At 42.8% G+C, this 20,011-nt stretch overlaps 1 protein-coding gene across 1 annotated transcript in view; it reads right to left on the bottom strand.

The window, feature by feature from the left end:
• The window catches only part of GRB2 (growth factor receptor bound protein 2), a 54,165-nt gene extending 43,281 nt beyond the window's left edge, over window positions 1-10,884 (bottom strand). The window contains exons 1-2 of the mRNA XM_072881281.1: window positions 10,732-10,884; window positions 5,230-5,470 (exon numbers count right to left, since the gene is read on the bottom strand). Coding sequence (XP_072737382.1) covers window positions 5,230-5,307 — 78 coding nt within the window. The 5' untranslated portion in view covers window positions 5,308-5,470; window positions 10,732-10,884. The remainder of the gene's footprint in view (window positions 1-5,229; window positions 5,471-10,731) is intronic.
• Between the last annotated feature and the right edge of the window lie 9,127 nt (window positions 10,885-20,011).

Genomic DNA, 20,011 nt, shown 5'->3' on the forward strand with positions numbered 1-20,011 from the left:
CTCACAACCCTTCCCCTCGATGCCTAGAGAAGTTGGCTAATAAAACACATCCCACCTTCAGATTACTATCATACATAAGAGGAACAATATTTGAGAAGTTTATACTAAAAACATAGGCATTGAATAGTTGGGTAGACCAGAAGAATGCAACCTCTTATTGCAGCACCTCTTTGTAACACAGATCTCCAACTGCCAGGATGCCAAATCAACTACATTTAAGATAATTGTACTTGTCTTTACGAGTCTCTGTCATTTTCTGACAGTTTTGTCTTCTTAGACTGCAATATTGATCACATATTGATGACAAATATCATCTTCACTCAAGGCCGCCAGCGAAGGAACTTTACCTAAGTGCACTTTTACAAAAAAATCAACCATCACATACAACAGAGTTGCCACTCACAGCTAAGTCACAGAACAACATAGGTTGGAAGGGCCTTTGGAAGTCACCCAATCCACCCTGCTGCTCAAAACAAGTCTAATTAGATCACAGCGCACAGGGACTTGTCTGGGTATCTCAAAGGATGGGGATTCCACAACTTCTCTGGGCAACCTGTTCAAATATTTGACCTATTTCAATATAAAGCACACAGTGCTTGCAATTTGCCTGAATCATTAATTCAGAAAACTGTTTCTGACATATTAAAATCATCAAGACCACACTGAGTTCATCCCCTTACAAGAAATGGGGAAAGATGAAGGTGGTCTGTAAGGAAGGGAGAAGAAAGATGAACAGTGAAGACAGTTTCACGCAAAACAGAGGAAAAGTCTTTGCACTACTCTTCAGCAAGCCATGAATTTCTGTTCTCTAGCACCCACACCACGACATAACAGCCAATGCAGGTGAGGTCAAAGACGAGGGATGAGGAAGAAGAGAAGGGAGACCATGCTCCCCTTATCATACTCCTCCCTCAATTCAAAACTGTTTCACTGTATCCAGACACAGAAAAATGTTTTTCATGCAGGAACTGAAAATGCCATCTCAGCATCAACTGTTTGCAAATGCTCAATCCTCTTAAAGGCTGACAGAAAGAAAAGAAGCCTGGTGGCAAACAATCACGTGAACAGAACCTGCGGTGACTGTCAAGTGTATGATCAGAGTAGGAAAAAAAAAATCTTGACTTTGCTGAACGAAACTGTCAAGTGATCAAAATCCTAGCAAGGAATTCCTTCTTTTAGCACACAGGGAAGTTGGTTTGTGTCACACAAAAGTGAAAACCCCAAAATTAAAGATGATGGCCCTCTATTTAAAACACCACCTGAATAATTTTACTCATAAAAACAATCTGTAAGTGCCCCTGAATTAATTATGCTGACAACTACTGGGAACAGGAACTTATTCAGTTCTTCAGATGATGACAGAAGAAGGAGAAAGAGGAAATGGAGCAGTGGTCTATAGTTTAAAAAAAAAAAACCAAACACAATTCTAACATTCAAGATATTCATTAATATGTTTAGTGCTTCTGTATTAACCATGCAGAAACTGTTATCAGAGCACCATGGTATTAATTGTACACTTCAGATTAGGTGTAGGAGGAATAGAGAAAAGAAATGATGATGAGATGAGAGAAGGAATGATGATTTTTCTTCTCTCCTTCCCCCCAGCTCCTGCCAAACCACCAGCAAGTATTAGCACACTTTAGGTCTGGATACTTGCCAGTTAGCACAAAGGCCAACAAAACCAGAAGCTGCTAGAAATACAATAGTTTTGGGGGACATAAAACCTGAATAACAAATATAGACAGAGACTGAAGTTAACCACTCCCAACTTCAATAAATACAGCAAGTGAAAGTGGAAAAGACTGAAAAAGCATCATGACAACGGTCAACTATTCAAAGTGAAAAACAGTAAATCAAAATTTCAAGTAGGAATGCCTCAGTTTCCCTTTTTTACTTTTTTAAATAACAGGCCAAGTTATCTTCACACCCCCAATAGGATGCCAGTCACCAACAAGTTTTTGTGAAGCAACCACAAGCACATGAAAAGAATGGTGATCTTGAGAGCTGCAGCACTGTACTGTAATCAGAAGACACAGAAGGAAGCAGCAAGCTTTCATTTCTCTGGGAAAGGCTCGGCGAGTAGCATTTAGCATATTTAAAAAGTTTAACAAAAGCTGTCAGTTTGCATCTCCTGAATGGTAATACCACACACTGCTATAGAACCACTAGACAAAAGGGCAAGGGGATCCAGCGTACTGCCAGGGTTACAAAAATCATAGAAGTAGCTTCTACCATATAATGCCCACAAAAGAAAAGGCCAAGCACTTTTCCTCTTCGCTCAGCTGTTTTACAATTGCAAGCCAAAGGTCAACTATCTTCACTCACTTTTGGAAACCAGCCACAAGATTACTAACAACCAGCTTAATGGCTACAGTTCAAATGCTATTCAATCAAGTCCTGAATATGTGGGTACGCAGCAGTAATGGCACCATGACATCATAGGCAAGTTATCTGCTGAAATCAGAGAGTCGGACAGTGCGAATCTTTGCCTTCTCTCTCCACAAAGAGAAACATGAACTTCCAAGGAGTGGGAATTAAAGTGTTAGAGATTTTGTGCTTTCCTTAGTGTGGCCAAGGCATAACATTTCACTTACGAAACAGTCCTTTGATGGCATATATGATGATGGCAAACTAACTTGACTTTCCGGAGGTGCATCAAGACAGGTGTCTAATAGCTAGATTTAAAGAAGTCTTCACTCCACGTCAAGTTACATGTGTGCCCTAGCAAGGGATATCTAAAGAGCGAAGCGTGCAGGTGCATTCAACATGTTACAAGTTTATTTCTCTTCCCAATTCATTTGAGGGCAGCAGGACTGGCCTGATTAATAAGACAGATCACATAAGGCACATGAATGGGATACCCTGAGATTTCTCAGTCATGAGCAAAGTACTAACAAAACAGATCTGACATGTCTGATGGAAATTAATTTCCACAACCTGAAACACATTTGAAGTGAACCAGACTTTCAAAATGACAAAGGGCCACACAAGTTTGTCAGTTTGAGTAAAGAGAACTGTAACAGTTCTAATAGTTTTTAGCTTATTTGTCTGAAATTTACCAGCTTTAGACAGTGAACCTTACCATGCTGCATAGAACTCACCTCAACTATGTGCTGAAGGATTCCTGAAACTCCTGGAGTTTCCACTAACTTTAGTGATAATCTTGAGCAATTTACTATTTCTGTGACTCAGTTTACTCATCTATGAAGTAAGTATGTAAAATTTGTAAGCATTTTCAGAATATGAGCTGAAAGGAAATACAGTTTGAAGAACTGTTCATCAACGCTTTGAGGAAGTGTTCAGCCTAGGTTTTTGTGTAGAGTAGGAAAATCCCTCTCTGTATTCTAGGAAAAATACAACGATTAATGTAGTGTAACAGCATACATACCACCATGTTTCTATTACTGTGACAAAATTGTATCTATGGGATGACATCAATTGGCTGGGACTCAAGAACATCTTACTATCAGTCACTGTGTGCAGTTGTAAGAGTTTTAGCACAGACTAAACTTTCGAAAGTTTAAAAGAAGATATTTTTCCTTTAATTCTTAGAGAAGAAAATATTTTCAATGAATGCAAATTTTACAAGATGTTTTTTCATGTACTTCAGCAAACGTCTATACCAAACTAGATTAAAATAATTAAAAATACATTTTAAGTATAAAATTATACTTATTTTTTCCTTCCTGTTCAGCATTTTCTACAAGCTCACTTCAACTGTGCTCTACTTCAAATACACTATGAGAGCTGAGGGTAGCTAGTAGTAACCCTAAAGAGAAGAATACAGCTCAGGTTAAGAAAAAATAAATGCAAGGTTGTCAGAATTTTAGAATTCTTCTGTGATAGTCTCGAATGTTGAAAATCAGCAAAAGGAAATATTCTGGTAATTTACATAAACACTGGAATTGAGGTGTACAGGTCTAACAGGCATTTTTAGGCCAATTATGGGCCAGGGATGTGTAAGATATATACAGATGCAATTAGTTTAAGTTAATCTCAAACCAGGATACATTTTTGCAACCTTTATCTGTTGATAGCCACACAATATTACTGCACTTTTAACAAAGCCACAATTATGTTATTGAAATATCAGCTATAAAAGACGCATATTAAGTTTACACGTAAAAGTTGTTTTTCCCAACTTATCTTAAAATAGGAGTTAAAATCAAGCCCTTCCCTGGCAAAAATTTTGAGCAGATGAGTAATCCCATTGAGGTCTGCAGGACTTGATTTGTCAGCATACACAAAGTTACAGCCTTACATCTGCAGGATAGGCACCTCTGAAAACAGTTCCTACTTAAAGCATTTTAGAAAGCAGCAGCTTAAAATACTTTAATATTAAATACATCACACTAGGAAGGTAAAGCCTGTCTTCTAAGTTTATGGAGAAATACTGACTCTGAATGAAACCCCATTAAGATACAATATGGCTCTTATTACTTAGAAGCAACAAAGCTCAGAGCTATGCTTCAATGAGGCCAAATCACTATGGATTTTTATATTTTACTGTCTCCCAAAATAAAATTTGGGGCTTGTTCTGTGTGTCCAGTTTTTTAAAATAAAGTTTTAGAAATTCAAATGTTTTTCAAATTCCTTTAATATAGCCAAGATGAAGCCTAAAAAGCCTTTGATATATTGAAAGAACTATAGACCAAAATTCCCCTAATGCACTCCAACATCCACTTACATCTGCATAGAGCCATTAAATATTCAGCCGCAAGCTTATCACGAGTTCATCAGGACTGAAGATAAAACTCGGCACCAATATTTGACAGCCTGATGCTAAAAGATTATCTACTGAGAAATAATCTAATCACTGTTCTCTGATATTGGAATCTTTGGCAGGAGGCAAAGGAAAGGAATACCAAATTGATCTTGATTACTTTAAGGGGTTTCCTCTCATAAAAGGGAATTCAGTGTAGAGATTATGTTGTACTTCTGCTTATTTGCTACCATGTTTACGACTAAGTTTTCAAATATTCCAATCTCAGAAGAGAGAAATGAGAGACTTCGGGATGCATGCTTAACACAGAAACCAAACAGCCTCTCCTTGCTCTTAAAGAGGTCAGACTGGGATTGAGGAAATCTTGAGGTACCCTGTTACAAGGAGATGGCGTTCGCTGGGGACGCAAAAGAGGGTCAGGTCTGACAGACAGGAAGAGACTCACGAGCGAAGCTGAAAAGCCCAGGACGAAAGCAGCAACTCCCGAGCCCTTACCCCCCACTTACCTTAAGAATATCCCCCCGTTTGAAGCTCAGCTCGTCATCCGCGGTGGCTTTGAAGTCGTACTTGGCGATGGCTTCCATGCTGGGGCTGCCGCGCACGGCGGTGCGGGCGGTGGGAAGGAAGCGCTCCCCGAAGCCTCCGCTCCTCCCGCGGCGGCTCCCGGCTCAGCCCTCCCGCGGCCCGGCTCCGTCCGAGACGCCGGCCCCGTCTCTCACATACAGGGAGGCCGGGGGACGATCCGCCCTAGGGGAGGGGGAGGAGGAGGAAGAGACGGGCCATTAGGGGAAGTAGCACGGATCGATGGCCGGGGCCGCGCCCAGAGCCGCTCCCTCCGCCTGGCGCGGCGCGGCCGCCGCTTCCTCCCGCCGCCGCTCGCCCAGGCCCGGCTCGCCCGAGTGACACGTCCCGCGACCAATGGCCGCCCCGAAGGCCCCGGGGGCGGGAGGCGGCACGGCGGCCGGCACCGGCCCGCCGGGAGGAGCTGCCCGCCCCGCGGCAGCCGCCGGCCCTCGCCCCGGGGCGGCGGCAGCGCCCCGCTGCCCGCGGGGGAGCCGGGCAGGCAGGGCCCGCCGCCGGCGCCGCTCCACCGCTCCGCGCAGGCTGCCTAGCCCCGGGAGGGCAGGTCCTCCCCTCTCCCGCCTGGCAGCGGGACCGCCTCTCACGGGAAGCCACCCGCTCCTCGCGTTTGCAGTTACAGCGAGACCTAACAGGCGGGAGGACGCGGCGAGATAGCCCGACTGACGGGTGCAGGCGGGGGACACCGGGGCCGGGCCGAGCGGCAGGGCGCTGCCTGTGCTCAGCACTGCCAGGGCTGGACATCCCGCTCACGGGACCCAGAACTAAACCCCATCAGCTCCAGCCCACGATGGAGACAGGCGGTTGCGGAAGGGCGATGCGCTTCTCTCCCCCACATGCTGCACCGGGAAAGACCGGTCTGGAGACGCAGCTTACACCAATAATTTGGGGTTTTCCATTCGTACAGCTCATATCAATTTAAATACAGTAAGTTAGGCAAAGCAGAGAATACTTCTGCGGGTCCTCTGTAACAGGACTTTCTTGGAATTGAAACGCCTATCAAAAAGTGTCCTAAAATAACATCACAGAGACAAGAGTTCGGGCTCACTCTCATGTAAAAGCAACCATCCTGAAATTCCAGCGTCTTGAGCAGCAGAACATGTTAAAAATCTTCATAAGCACAGCATGAAAATCAGCAAGTTTGAGTATCTCTTATGGGCCCAGAGAAGAAATGACATCAAAGCTGGCAAGGCATATATAAAAGACACTCTGAAACCATTGAAAAGGCTTGTATCTCGATCTCAGGTTAGAATAGGAAGGATTTAATCTAACTCCAGCTAGATTCGATAGCAGAGAAGGTAAGGGATCAGAAAAACGTCAAGCAAGATAGTCTGTAAGTTAAAAACCATCATGAATAACCCTCTGAAGAACCAGCAGAGAGCCAGTACTTGTCATTGACAATTCAAGACAGAAGAGATCTGACAAACACCAGTGAACCCACGCACCTGCTAATCAGTCTCTGTGGTTATTATGGCCCAGAAGGAGCGCTGCTATATGCAAAGGCAGCAGATGGCAATAGTATTTTCTAATTTTGGAGAAAAACCTGCCTTACATAAATGCAGTTCAGCAATTAACATGCTTACATTCCATGAGTCCCACGTTTGCCCAACCTTCAGCTCCCTGTACAGAATAATGAAGCTCAAGGCAAACACCCAAACTAAGATTTCTTCCCAGGAAGCTGGCAGAATAAGAAGAGGTTTTTACAGGATTTACCTTGATCAAAAAAGGCCAGCTTAGTGAAGTCCCCACGTGGACAGGGCTCAGGGTTTTCTTTGGTAGTCCTACGCAGCATTACTGAAACGTCAGCAAGACTGACAAAGCTGTCAACAGCCATGGAGATCACAGCTGAACAATCTGCCTATGCCACCGCAACTAGTGGAAATGAACATACTGGATCCAAGCTTTGACCCACACACGTAATTAAAACCAAGAGCTGTATCATCTTAGCTACATTTTGGTGATTCTAAAATACTTAATTTTAGTTTCAATGCTGATGAAAAAGCATCTGTCTTTCTGATGTCACTCTTCCCCACCATACTAGCATACTCATATGAACAGCAACAACTTTCCTTCGCCAGGAACATTTTCCCTTTGCCAGCCTCTATTGTGTTCGGTTCACCATCTCCTCATCTTTCTAACCTGGCCTTTGTTTTTTAACTGACAGTATTTGTAATCTTCTGCTATTATAGAAATATTAAGGAGCAACATGAATGATTGCGTATGAAGCAATGGAAAATGCAAACATTTGTTCAAGCATACTGTCTACACATCCTGTACGTTTCACGGTAAACGTCATCGGTTTCTATTCCTTCTTAAAGGATAAATATTACTGGCAGCAACATTCCGGTGTTTCAAACCTCACAATGCTACATTTGAAGATGTGTGTCATTATATGGGCATGCAAACACCATCAGCTCAGGGAACACTGCTTGAAAACCCTAAGTTCCAAACCCAAGAATGTCACGTTACAGGCTCAATACACATTTAAAGAAAGAAATTACTGCCAATTGGTAAATGTTCCTTTCTTTGGGGTACACAAGCATTGCTACCTAGTACTGCATTAGCATCTTCAGAATTTTTTTTTTTTTAACTGAAGGAGTTAATACGCAACTTTCTCTAAGAAACTGATGCAGCATTTCCAAGAACTATACTGGCATTTCCCTAGGCTTAGCAACACTGCACCATTGGGAAACTTCCCAGCATAATTCAAGATGAAAGAGATTCATCATGCAATTTTCTTTAAACACGCATTCATATGACTACCACCATTGTATATATTGTCAGCATATAAAGCAGTGATGTTTCTAGGTCACAATAGTAACAACAGCTGCAGCGTAGAACAAAACTTTAACCATCACAACTTTAGGCAAAAGTGTAGCTGAAGTGTAGGCATGAAAGCTACATGTAAATTAGGGAAAAGCTTTGAAGGTATTAAGCCAAGATACTTAAACAGCAAATGTCAGAAAAGGTAAACTTAGAACATCAATTCCCTTAAAGTCACTTAGAAAGCATTTGCTGTTCACTAATCTTATTAAACAAGTTCTTATAGACAGTCAGCCACATAATTATTAAAATACAAACAAACCAACTGCACAACAAGGGAAAAAATAAGCTTACTGGGGAAGTAGCTTGTGCTAGGTCTCTGCCCACTGAGAGCACAGCTGTAGGTATTTGTTTCAGGCAGACAGCAGTGAAACAGGACACATTGTGTCCTATAGTGTACCCCAGATCCACAGACTTTGAATGGAATAAGATAGGTATGAATGAATAACAGTCAAAATATGAATACAATGAATACACATTATAAGAATTATCAGATGATCTTACTAGAGAAATGACTAAGATTTCTCAGAATAGCAGTATGTTTTTCACTTCTCACCTTACTGTGATTTGGGGCAAGATACTTCTCTTGCTCTTAAAAATTCTGGGAGGGGGGAGAGGAAGAAAAGGCAGCTGATGCAGCTAACAGTAAATTCTTATTAGCAATACAGTGCTGCAGCTCAGGATGGAATATAAGTAATTATAAATACAAACCTCCCTGTTGTAGCCAAAAAGGAACAATTCTCATGTTCTTTTCAAGAGGTATTTCAAAAAACACACAGGCAAAGGTAGGCTTTTTATACTGCTCTTACAAACAGCATTTTTTCTAGCTGTTTCTAGCTGAGAAAGTGAGAGCTTTCTCATTGTTCTCTTTCCACTGTTTTACAGGTCTTCTGGAAAGTGATATGGGCAGGAATAGAAGAACAGACAGTTTAGAAAAGCCAAAGCAAGGGAAGAAAGAATATACATTCACTGGAAGATTTTGCAAGGAATCAGATCCTAAGCTTCATCAGCCATTACAGGACAAAACATTACTGAGGGTGGTGGAAAGAAAAATGTGTGGATACATCATCTGGAAGACATGCAGAATATAAAGTGTCAGGCTCTAGACAAAAGAATAGAAAGAAAAAATCATAAGGGCAGAGCACTAATTCAAATTAGCCAAATAAGGAAGTATAACATAATAAATGAACAAGGTAAAATATAAATTAAATTATCAACAGATAAAAACCAGAACATTCAGGGTCATAAATGATACTCATGATCTACTAGCTTAATATGTTTCAACTTCCTTAAGCGTGTCTTGTCAGAGGACAACTCAAGATATCGCTTATAAAACTAAGCTACAGCACAAAGCACAGATAATATTTATCAGACCAAAACATTTTATCAGGTAACAGAAAACTTCACTTCTGACAAAATTTATTTGTTGCCACTTTTTTTTTTTTCTTATTTTAAACTGTATAAAGCAGCTTTAAATGTTACACGCTTGCCTGGTATTATGAAATACTTAAAACACTACATGACTTAATTATCATAAGAGATTATAATAATTGAAAGGTCTTCTTTTGGCACAAATTCTCAATATCCAAAGTTTGCACAGAAATGGATTACAAACAACATTGTGTTTGAAGAAGATTAACAATCTGTGATCTTGACCACAGGCATTTAATAATTTTTAAAACAAGGAATGAACTTTCCTAAACACTGTATTTATCTATGAATTGCTCTCCCAGTTATTAACTGTGCTACAGAATATTTTTCTCTTTAGGTTATAAAAGAGATGTCTGAGTCAGATGTTGTGGGAGTTAGCAAGACTGCATCCTTGTCTTCTACAGATTATTTGAAACTATATTGGCAAGTTAACCTTATCCCACGAAACCAACACTGACTCTCAAGCAGGAAGTTCAGAAGAGGAAGAAGAGGCTAAGAGAAAAATGTCTTTATCACAGAAACTCACGTTTGAAGCATGACCCAAAAGGTCTTTGGAGAAAGAAAGGTATGGATGTTAACTTGCCTACAGGGTATCCACAACCTTTTAACCTTTGGAAACGGCCTGAAGTTATGGAACTCTTCCGGGGAATATTAAAAATAAGTCCCAAGAACTACCACCAGCCAACACTCCACAGACATACGGCAAAGAGGAAAGTGACCCACGACTAAAACCCGTCTGGGGGACCCTGTACGGAGAACTAGGGAACCTCGCCTAGCAGATAACGCCTCCACAGCCCAGGACCTTATTCCAACCCCCACCCGCCCCGCGGCCAGCCCTGCTCCGCAGAGCCCGCACCCCCGAGAAGCGCCCAGCGCCCCAGGAAGGTCGGGGCCCGTCGGGGCGCAGGCCCACAGCCCCGGGGCGCAGGGACAGCGCTGAGGCGGCTCCTGCGGAGCACAGCGGGGAGAGGCGGAACACCCCAGGGGCCCAGGCCGCGGCACCGGGGAACACTCGCCGCCGGGGCTCGGCGTATGCCTCCCGCCCCGGCAAGGCTCACGGCGAGCAGGGGAGCCGGGTCCCGCCGGGAAGGGCCTTCCCCGCGCCGCACCTGGGGCGGGGGCTGGGGGGGTCGGCGGCCCGACGCCCGCCCTCCATACACACCCCCTTGACTCACCGCGCAGCGCTGGGGGGCGCCGCCCCGCCCGAGGGTCCTCGCCGCCTGCCCAGCCCCACGCGGCCCGTCCCGGCCGCCCCTCCAGCGCCGCCTCGGCTGCCGCTACGGCCCCGTCCCGCGGCCCCCCCCCGGCCCGTCGCGCCGCCGCCTGCTCCGCCGCCGCCGCCGTTCCCGCAGCAACTCTCGCGAGAACGTCCCTGTCAGCCTCCTCGGGCGGAGGGCGGGCACTCCCCGCGCATGCGCAGCGGCAGCCGCGGGGAACGCACAGCGCTCGCGCAGGGGCTACCGTGCGTGCAGCCGCCGGGCAGCTGCCCCGAGGGCGTCCCGGCCCGGGCACCGCGCCCCACGGCCGGCCTCGCCGCGGGATTTGTGTAGAAGCGAGCGGGGAGGAGAGGGGAGAGGCAGCAGCCGAGGTACCGAGCCCTCCCGGGCATCGCAGCAGTACAGGCTACGCAATGTTGGACCATATTAATTCCCCGGGGGAGGAGGCCATGAGGCAGGCTTCTGGAGGTGAAACCACTCCGTGTTTGTGCAAAGTATTTGCCTAATGTATCTGTGCCTCCACTTGTCTGTAAGACAGGGCAGTCTACCACACCATGGAGCTAGCAAGGAGAAATTAATTCAGAAGCTATGTGTAACTACCAGGGAAAACACACCAGCATTAAAGCCGAGCTTGTCCACGCAGTGTTTGAGTGGGCACTGAGGGGTGTGGAACTGCTCCACCAAACTGAACGCAAAGAATATACCTGGTAGAGCCATTATTTGACAACTATCATCCCTTCGGAGCGCTGATTAAGACACCCGTGCTGTAGAAAAAAAACAACAGTGTGAGCACACATTGCAATTAAAATATGCACGGAGGGCAAAATTCAGATTGCACAGGCAACTAATTCCAGGGTTTAACTATATGACCCTACTAACATTCTTTTAGCTTGAAAAGACTCTTAATTACAACATAGAGTAAAACAGTTGCTTAGGGAAACATCAGGCCTCGATTCCTTGATAAAGCCACTGAATAAAAAAAGCTTTCCTCTGGCTCTAGAAAGGAAAGCTAGTTTCTGAACCAGAGGCTTTCCACAACTGTATTCCCACGCCCCTGAAAGGATGAGCCAACTATAGGGGTTACTTTTTTTTTCCCCCAGATAGGTTGCTCCCCACTCCCCCACCTGCAAAAAGATGCTGAGACTGGAAGTAGGGAGTCTAAGCACACTATGTACCACAGTATCGAGACATAAGCTGCAGCGTTCACATCTGGGCTCATGTAAATTTAGGATTATTCTGGACCAGGACTACATCTGATTTAGGCATAGATAATTGATACTTTGTTTTATGACAGAGATACATACTTTCAGCCTCCAATTAAACCCACTTTCTTTTTTTAAGTACACCACCACACTGGTTGGTCTCCCCGGCTGTACTCTGCAGGGGCGATGTCATGGCTTCATCCATACCAAGGTTAGAATAACATCAGAGTATATACTGCTACCTCATACAATTTGGCTTACAAACCATGTTCTGCAAACATTGCCTGCTGACATTCTCATTCTAAATGCTTAAGCAGCTTGATAAAGATTCCCGAGAGGTTATTTTTGGATGAAATTTGTGGTTTAAACCCTTAGCAAGATCATTTTCTCCTCCTAATAGCATTGTACTTAAGGGGTTCTAACTTATTCCCAGATTTGGATGTTGGGGGAAGGTGTGAATTCTCCCAACACTTCATTAAAAAATTGGAAAGGGTGGAGAAAAAGAGCTATAGGACTTGAGAATGCTAGAAATGTTTCAGATGTTCTTTCTGAGGATGCAGAAGTGATTCATCTAGGATGACATAAAGATTGATGAAATTGGAGCTAGATTCCAAGATCCCTCAAGTCCCCAGTATTTGTTCCTAGAGCAGGGCTACAGAATCTCTGGTTTCATGTATGACCTCAAAACGACAATTTAGAAGTTCTCAGTAAGCCTTCTATAAGTTAAATAACATCTTCCCAGAAAAGTTATAGCAGCTACTTTTAGCTGGACTTGAAAAGCCAGATATGGCTAACAGCTGCCAGTTGAATGATGGCTACTTTAAGAGGCTGCAGCTGCCCAACTTTAAAAGGGCAGTCCTAGAAAATCAAACAAGCAACAAATTATAGAAATAGCAGAGATCAAAGTGTTATAGAAAGATATTCCTGATAAAGGAGTTGCTGAGATATACTTGCTTGCAAACCAATTAATGTAGAATGCTTCTCCCAGCTTGCAAACAAGTTAATGCTTTAGAAAAATATACACCTTACTGTGCAAATACAGTATGGCTTCACTACAGCAAAAGATGAAATCTTGGCATAGCTGTAAGCAAGGGTGAAAAAGGCAACAGAGAGATTGTTTTGCTACAGGATCAATTTCAAATGTTTTTTGTAGTCTAGGAATAGCTTGAATTTTCTATGACAGTTTGTGGTGATAAAATATAATCTAAGATTAGCTCTGAGTATTTTAAGAAGTACTAAGGGTAAGAAAAATCTTGGTGTCACATTTCTTTTGGATACCTTTTTAAACTTCTCAGAGCAGTCTGGGGAAATAAATGTATGTTTTTTACTATAAATAGATCAGAGGAATATTTGTTAAAAACTGTATTTTTGTATAAGCAGCCACTCAAGGTTTAAAATTGCTGCTTGGAATATTTATATTAATACCACGTAACTGACTAAAGACAATAGTTACTGATGACATGAAGTTTAACATTAGTAACAGCAGTTACGGTAGTGCAAATGTTACTGAAGACAAACCATAGTGATAATACGTGCCTTATCTTGACACGGTCTTTAAGCTATGCTCCATTAATGTCTGTGTCTTTGCAATGGAATTTAATTACTGTGGAAACTTTTACATTATTAGGACTCAGAACTCCCACTGTATGTCATCTAAAGATTAACTTTTTCTAGTATTGTCACAGCAAATGCATGAACTTAGCGTATGTTATCGTAACATACTGCTTCTCCAGACAAGCAACTCTGGTATCTATTAAGAGATACAGATGTACCAGTTCCTAATTTTTGTCACCATCTTAGTGCTACTGTATGCAGTAAATGTGGTTCCTTGTAGGGCTGATGCAAGAAGCTAAATGCTAACCAGGAAGATATTCTAGACTGTTTCTTTTCATCCAAAGGAATAAAGAAGTGACCTCGCACTCCCACTTGCTGAGAGCATCAACACATGCAACTTCAAAGGTGGTTTTGAAAACTAAGCGTCAGAGCTTAAACTGGAGCCCAGGGGCCTCTGCCTCAAACAAAAGAGCAACTGGGAACTATTGGGAGAGCTATTGAACTTCGAGAGGGTTCATAGTCAGAAAATATTTGCTCTAGCTTTGATTCATATCTGTTCTCTCTATTGGCAAACACAAGTTAAAAGCTTGTGAACTGACACAGTAATGAAAGAATGAGCTAGTGTGGTCTCTATGTTCTGCGTGCATTGTGAGCAATCTACCTACAGCAGAATCTTTCTGGTGATAGTGCAAGACACAGAAAGAGCCCAGAAAGTTAACATATCTCAGGTGGAGCAGAGGCTGCAACAAGAAAAATCCAAGCTTGAGGGAAGAACAAAAGTGATCCTTAATCTGTTCCTTCATTTGTAGATGTTAACCTGATGCAAAGTTGCATGAGGCCAAATTCTTTAAGGCTGCTAATCAATCAAGAGGAAAAATCTAACATCCAAGTACTTTAGATACTGTCAGTATCAAAGATAAAATGGGGTGGGTGTAATTCTCTTGAGCATGCGTAGGAGCTACTTGGTGGTTGCTGGAATCTGACATCACATCCCCGCTCTAACAGAAGGAACCTCTGGCCTTGAGTAAGTCCTTGCTTCATCAGCACTGGTGTTTCACAGACAGATCACCTTCTTGACAAACTTCCAAAACGTAAGCAATTTCTTTACAACAATGTGGCTTAACCCTACATTCCCCGTGCTTCAGCCTCTGTGTCTTCTGAACCACAGGCAGAGGAAGCTTTCCTGCTAGACCTCTCCAAGATGTCTCCCTTCATCCTTTCTGTAGTCTTCACATTTGTTCTTAAATCCATTCTCCTGAGACTCGAGGATCTGCGATCATCATGAACTACAATACACAACTGCCAATTTAAGGAAATTTGTGTCTGTTGCAATGACATCTTTTTTAATGGCATCTGGCACAATAATTGTAATAAAATACATTGGTAATATGCACCTTTCTTCCTCTGACGCATTTCCTGATTTCAAAGAATTGTAGTGATGTATTTTTTTTTTTTAAGCAAAACACATCTGAGGATGCTCAAAATTTCACATTGTGATTCTGCATCACATTGCTGCAGTTTACATAGCATAACACTATATGTGTTATCATAGTTGTATATAAGCAGCCGGATGTACAAACCAAGACAGAAAGCTTCCTCCCATAGAAAACAATTCAGACAATCTGCTGTGGGGAGTGTAGAATAGATGTAGATAACTCAAGATACCCCGATCAATTTTCTTGCAAGCTGAAAATTTAATGCCATAAGACTGTTCTGACAGCTGTAGGGGAACTGACTTGCTATATACCTCTGAGATGAACAGGAATAAAGTGGGTGCGGCAAATAGGGGAATGCCAGGAATGTAGGCACAGCAAGGAGGGAATGCTGGGGATGGGGCTGTTGATATTTGTGGCATGAACATTACCTTCTTGCCTTTTTCTTCTCACAGCAACCCACGTTGGCCTCAGTGTAATAATCAAGCCAGAGACATTAGCCATAAAATCCAAAACTATTCCATTTACTAGATGTTTGAGTCCGTCTTGGAGTGGAAATTGCTTCACCAAACATGCCTGATGCAACAATACAGCAATGAGTATGACCTGCTCTAGGAGGATGCTGGATACCTTGAGAAAACCTAGCATCTAGGTGCTAGTCTTAAAGTCAGGCCACATGCAACAGACCTGCAGATACTACTTACAGATAGAAAAGGCAACAAATCCCCTTCATTCATAATTAAGTATTAAAATGGTCACCAAACAAGCTTGGCGCATTGATGGAGTCTACAAGACTCAACTGGTGTTACTAGAGTTTCTCTAAAACCTTAATTCAAAACCTAGGTTTCTGGTCTGTATACAGGATTTCCCCACATGCCTATACCTGGAACACTGTGTGACAGTACTAATTAGAAAATCAGACAGCAAAACTAAAGAAAAAGCCCGTCCAAATTTGTTTTCTGTGTCTATTCTTTAGAAAGCAGGATAGCAAATGGATTGGGTAACTACTTTGCTGTGTATTGGCTACTTATTTTCATTTTAGTTTGCAGCTTTATCTTAGTGATAAAGGCAACAATATCAAAGGGATATAACAGATGTATACACATTATACACAATATAAATACCCACATTCTGCAAATGGGAAAACAGAGGCATAGAGGGCTTGCCTAGAGCCATAGAATAACGCCATAATGTTCAACAGCTTTAGGAACAGAATTTAGAGTTCTTGACTTCTGAGCCTTGCTGTAACCATCAGCCAGCTCTCCCTGCTCAGAAACCCTCCTAATGCTCTGTTCTGGCTTTCTCACATACATATTGAAATGTTATCACAACTGTCTGTTTCTGTGAATCTGTCCAAGTGCAGTAAATAAGTGTTGGTGCTTGTGACCCAGACAGAACAGCTGATCTGCCAAAACAGCTTCACAATTTTACTCATTATAGATCTCAAGAGCACTTGTGAAGCAGCTTAATCACCATGTGAGACAAACAGGGACTGTTCTGATTTTTATAGACCAGGAGACTAAGAAAAGCTTAGCCTCAAAACTGGCAGAAAAAAGGGTCCAAAACAAAACCACCCATCAGTCTTACAGTAAAGCTGAGTGAACTAGGAAGAATGTAATAAAAGCAGATTCTGTTCCATACCACATGTGTTTCTATGGTCACAAAGAGAAGGACAAGATTGTTATAAAAATGACTATGTAGGAAATGCTGCTCGACCTGGGAACTGTAATAGCCATTGCTGACATTAAGAAATTAAACAATAAAATGAGTTGGCTGGGGTCACCCAGAGCTGCTTAAGCTCTGAAAGAAATCTGTAAAAGGGAACCAGATCCAACTACAGTGTGCCATCTCCCTTTCTTTAGTACAAAAGGGCTTCTGCTTTCTTCCTACTCCCAATTCAGTCATCTGTCATTTTCAGGACAGCTTGGAATTGTCAGTTCAATTACCTTTCAGTTTGGAGAAAAACAAAGCAGATGCTGTTTATTACTAAAAGGCAGAATCTCTCTCTTTTGAAGTAATATAGCCTCACTTATTTTTTATAATTACACATTGAATTATGTGCATCTCCCTTATTTATTAAAAAATACACAGGAGCTGGGACGTAATATCATTCAGCTGAAATGAAATACTATCTTCCCTTCAGCTTTGGTAGAGGTGTTGGTCAATTCAACTACTGCTTTTAATTTTTAAGACTCAAGACAGCTTTTGTATCAATCTTCCCCTTTTAATTGCTCTTATCACTACACACATATTAAAAATATGGTCAATTCCTAGCATCTGTCATGAAATGTGCAAATGGGTTGGGGAATCAGACATACAGCAATTGCCTTTTCTAAACAACACAAATTTTTTTTACTTAATTAATTTTTAAATTATTTTGCACTACTGTTCAGAAATGCTACTCATCATATATTCATTAAAATGCAAGTTCAACATCTTGCCAGAGAGCTTAACTAAAAAAAAAAGGCAAAGAAAGATTTTTTTTTGCATACAATACCTGCTTTAAAGTGGTCCTACTCAAATTTTCATGTCTGCTCTACCCGCAGCAGCACACTGATGAGGACTGACTGAAAGGCACGTACAGGAAGGTCAAATAGTTCCCTTGGATCTGTCAGGCACTACAAGCCATTCAGAGGCGGAAGCTTACTGCAGACTGAGCCATGTCTCTGCCCATATGTTGTGGTCCCAAGAGGAGACCGTATATCCCTGCGCTGAAGACATGGTGAGCATGAAATTAAGCATTTTCAGACTATACACATAGGTTTACAGTAGCTGTTTAATTTCTGTAAACTCACTTCCTACCAAAATTATATAGGAGGCCTTTACAGTAAAACAATTCCAAGAAGTACACGGATGCGGAAAAAAACCACCCAAGGAATAGTTTTAATAGCTATTTTGAAACAAGTATGGGAAGTGATCTTAATTTGCAGGCAAAATTGACTGATCTGAGCTTTCCATACCAGAGTATTATGTTACTATAAACATCCAGAAGTAACATTATCTTCTTTACCTTTAGACCGTTCCTTCACAATTCTGTAATATTAAAAAACAGAGGATGATAACTTAAGACAGAGCACTTTCTTGTAGAACAGGTCTTTACACCAAAGTTCTCAGATCCAAAAATCATACCAGTTTAGTGCCTCTTGAGTACTTCACAGCATTTGCCTTTTGAGTTTTCCCTTTGTCATCTTGTACTAGAATACATGGGAAAAGTGCTCTCTGGATACCTGTCCTATTTCTGAATCTATAGCAACATTGTCCAATTCAAGGGTGTTTCTGCTCTTCCAACCATCCTTGTAATAATGCATTTTGATAATGTTTTTCACTTAATCTCAACACGCTCTACAAGCACTAGGTCCCTAAATCACTCTGAGGTGAACAGTTAGATCAGATTTACCAAGGAGGAAATAAAGGCACAAATAGGTTAAAGGTCCAGTCTATCAGCCCCTATAACTGCACGTCTCATTGACAGAAATACTATATACAGCATACTTGTGAGTGAAAACAGGTTTTATTAGTGGCTTGTTCAAGACCCACAGGGAATCAGTGTCAGAAGCAAAATAATCCAGACTCCGGATCTCTGTTCAAGATGTATCTTTACTCTGACCTTTTATTTAAAACCCTCTACTAATTAAGTAGATTTTATTGGGGGTGGAACAATCTAAAGAGGAACTAACGAGATGCTTGTGCAGCACTAAGCACAACTCATGATCTTATGTTATTACAATTCCGTAACACATTTATCCTCTTCCCCTTCCTTGTACTGTCTCTAAATTACACCAGAAAATTCCCCAGACATGCCATTTTGTTTCCTTCTAAGACACAAAAAACACAGTGCCACTCAAGTGTATTGGAGTTGTGGGGGTTTTTTGTTAACTGATTCTAGGGAATTGTTCCGGGTAACAAGCAGCTCAGGAAAACCAGGAGTTTTGTGGCCTTCATTCTCCTCACTAAAATTTAGATTGCATTTAAAAGAGCTGAAATCACACTTGTAGAACTCCTGCACTCTGCATGTATATTCAATTCAGACACTGTGAAAGTAGACTGTCTCAAAGAAGTATCGAGTACACTCCCAAAATACTACATTCTTGTCCAAAACTGCATCTGCATGGAAAACAGTGCGGAGCTTAAGTTCTTTGTACAATTTATTGCCGTAAAATTGCAAACAACTGCACCAGGCTTTGGCATCTGCAGTTTAGCACACTAATGAACATCAGTTTTGTAAAGAAAAATCTCACTTGGGAACTGTCACATCACAACCTGGGATAATACAAGCTCTGCAATGAATTACAGGAACAGGAAAGGAATTAAAACCAAGGGACATGCTTCTTTTCAATTCAGGCAGTCCACTATGAATTCAGAAGACAAACCCCAAATCTCTGTACACAGAGGCACAGAAGTGGGCCATCTCTGCCTCACACGGCTGATTTCCTTTCCAGATTCTGCAGTGGCTTAGCTTTCTCGTTAGATTACCGGCTTGGTACGTTTGTGTGCTCGTTCCCACTATGGCTTCCTGTGCAGCTGGCACCCAGCGTGTACATTCACCTCATGGCTCCTTTGAGACTTCCAGTCAGTTGGTTACTCTACAGCAAAAGCGGCTTTTCAGAGGGAGATCTGCAGGTGTCACCCTCCCCTTGCAGAGGCACAGCTCTGGCAACGAGATACCCCTTCTCCCTCAACCTCCCCTAACCACGGCCTGCTTTTGCCAAGGGGCTGGAGCCTTAGGCCACAGGCCGCTCTTGGGCTCTCTCCATCCCCTCACGCATTCCCTTCACCCCCGAATCACTTGACTGCCCCTCAGCACCGTCCCTCCTACGGCATCTCGGCAGCCGCGGGGCCAGAGGGATCGCCGCTCTGCTCGCCGTCCTCCTCAGGGCTGCCGCCGGGGCTGAGCCGCCGCTCCTCACGGCGCCCAGCCCGCTCAGGCTCCCCTCAGGGCTAGCCCCGACCTGCCGCCAGGGCGGATGCTCGGCTTCGCGCGCCACCCTGGCCAAGCCAATCACCGCGCGGCGTACGGGTGACCGTGCGGGATCCCACCAACCAGACACC

Source organism: Ciconia boyciana, chromosome 16, assembly GCF_034638445.1.
Source record: "Ciconia boyciana chromosome 16, ASM3463844v1, whole genome shotgun sequence".
NCBI lineage: Eukaryota > Metazoa > Chordata > Aves > Ciconiiformes > Ciconiidae > Ciconia > Ciconia boyciana.